Source organism: Notolepis coatsorum (assembly GCF_963971535.1).
Source record: "Notolepis coatsorum genome assembly, chromosome: 5".
Lineage (NCBI taxonomy): Eukaryota > Metazoa > Chordata > Actinopteri > Aulopiformes > Paralepididae > Notolepis > Notolepis coatsorum.
Genome location: NC_140169.1, coordinates 49,326,440 through 49,328,939, shown reverse-complemented (window position 1 = coordinate 49,328,939; position 2,500 = coordinate 49,326,440). Strand labels below are relative to the sequence as shown.

At 44.2% G+C, this 2,500-nt stretch overlaps 1 protein-coding gene across 1 annotated transcript in view; it reads left to right on the top strand.

Moving 5' to 3' along the window:
• Window positions 1-2,141: 2,141 nt before the first annotated feature.
• Window positions 2,142-2,500, top strand: part of LOC311228171 (adhesion G-protein coupled receptor G6-like) — a gene marked incomplete at its 3' end in the record, with an annotated part of 178,466 nt that continues 178,107 nt past the window's right edge. The window contains exon 1 of the mRNA XM_084314082.1: window positions 2,142-2,384. Within this exon, the coding sequence (XP_084170208.1) occupies window positions 2,383-2,384 (2 nt within the window). The 5' untranslated portion in view covers window positions 2,142-2,382. The remainder of the gene's footprint in view (window positions 2,385-2,500) is intronic.

Genomic DNA, 2,500 nt, shown 5'->3' with positions numbered 1-2,500 from the left:
TTGAAACTTCACTGAGACTAACAGTCTATTTGTGAGCTCCCGCACAGATGTGATGATAATAATAATAACAATAATAATAATAGCTTCATTTTATATAGCGCCTTTCAAGAGACCCAAGGTCGCTTTACATAGATATGGGGGGGGGAATAACAAAGTAACAAACATAGTGGACAGACACACAACATATATATATGATGATGGAATTCATTCAAGATCCTCTCCACCCTCGGGTCTTTGCCACCGGCACGGTCCATCGTGATATTGGAGATGGATCGAGCAATAGACTGTTACTGTAGCTGTCAAAGCTCCATCACAAATGCAGTTATGTGAATAGAAAGGGATTCCACTCAGTCAATGTTGCGATGCGCATTTGCCTGATACATGTTATTGCTGGATGCCGGGAGGAAGGCGATGCTGAATGTTTTCAATTCATTAAATAAAACTGATACTTTTTGCAAAGGTTTACTGACTGTCATACAAATAATCAACCAACTACATACTGTAACTTTTCAGTGCACGTTCTTATTTACATTGTGACAACAGCCTTGTGAGTTCCCGCAGTGACCCGCACACAGACATGATGGAATTCAAGTTCAAGTTTGTATTGATCACATATAGGCAGGCTACACATGGCGTATCTGCTACATCATACATGGCAGTAAGATTCATTGTTCTTGTATATGCTCTCGTATTATTGTTTATATAGGCTACCCAATACTGACATCAAAATAGATTGTAGTATGCCTCTAGAAATCATATGCAGCAGGTAGAGAATTGACGGGAGATCCATCGCGATTTGGAATAAAATTGAGGAGAACTTTAATCCCTGGGTATTAATCAAACAACACGGGAAAAGGCAGTCATATTCCAGCGCGGTATTTATTAGTGTTTGCGCTGCCCAGGCAGCAATGGTTAATAGATATCATATCCGACATCACCGTAAGTGTACACGTCTGTCAGCCTGTCTCATGACACGCTTCCCTCGGCTTAGTCCATTTTTCCACATTTCATGGGTGTATTCCATTACCGTATATGGTTAATCGGGGCGTTTCTGGTATGCAAATACTTAAAACAGTGCACAAGCTCAAACGTAGGATCAAAGTCATATTCATCATGACAGGTGTGCGTAGAACCTGCGTACGCACGTGTGATGAATCCCGACTTCCCTGTGCGTACACTCATTCTAAATTCTGTGCTTACGTGTGGAAATAGAACATGTTCTACGCACACGTTGATGAATGGGGACTGGTCACCAGGACTGGTCACCCTCGGAGAATTCAAAGCCATTTTAAAATCCTACGAACTCAGTTCCCTTGGTCAGTGCAACTGTGTTTGATCATTTGCCTGTTTGATAACTGCCTGAAATTGGAGCTTGATGTAAATGTTTTATCTGTATTTTATTGTGATGTTCTTTTTTATGTTGAAACTTTCTGCTGCCTTGCTTGGCCAGATCGCTCTTGAAAAAGAGATTTTAATCTCAATGATGCTTATCTGGTTAAATAAAGGATTTGATTGATTGATTGAACGAAGTACAATTACTCCAGTACTTTACACACACACACACACACACACACACACACACACACACACACACACACACACACACACACACACACACACACACACACACACACACACACACACACACTGCTCTCTCACTTTACATGAACTTACAACATGACTCTGGGTTTGGTCTGGGGTGGGGCGAGAGAGAGAGAGGGGAGAGAGAGAGAGAGAGAGAGAGAGAGAGAGAGAGAGAGAGAGAGAGAGGGAGACAGAGAGAGAGAGAGAGAGAGAGAGAGGAGAGAGAGAGAGAGAGAGAGAGAGAGAGAGAGAGAGAGAGAGAGAGAGAGAGAGAGAGAGAGAGAGAGAGAGAGAGAGAGAGAGAGCGAGAGAGAGAGAGAGAGAGAGAGAGAGAGAGAGAGAGAGAGAAGAGAGAGAGAGAGAGAGAGAGAGAGAGAGAGAGAGACGGAGAGAGAGAGAGAGAGAGAGAGAGAGAGAGAGAGAGAGAGAGAGGGAGCGAGGGCGGGTGAGCAGCAGCAGCAGTATCATCATCGGACGGGGAACAGAACTGGTCCGCAGAGTTGAACTTGACTTTTTTTGGGGGCTTTTGGAAAAGTTCTCCCCTCGTCCTCTCCTGCTTTCCGCTGTGATCTAATAACTAACCGGAGCAGAACAGAACCGGACCGGACCGGAGCCCATCACGGTGCGCTCGGAGCGCAGTGGATACCGAGAAGAGAGAGAGAGAGAGAAGAGAGAGAGAGAGAGAGAGAGAGACGCAGAAAGTTTGCGTGTTCGAACCCGAGCGGACGGACGGACTGCCTCCTCTCCTCCTCAGAGAGAGATGACTTCACAGACAGACACACGCCGCTCCTCTGAACCATGTGAGTTCTTATTATTATTTCACTTGTTTTTGGTGTCATAATGGATACATTATTTCGAACATGCAATGATACAACAAACAATAACAAAAGCAAAACACAACTCAATCTACATGTTC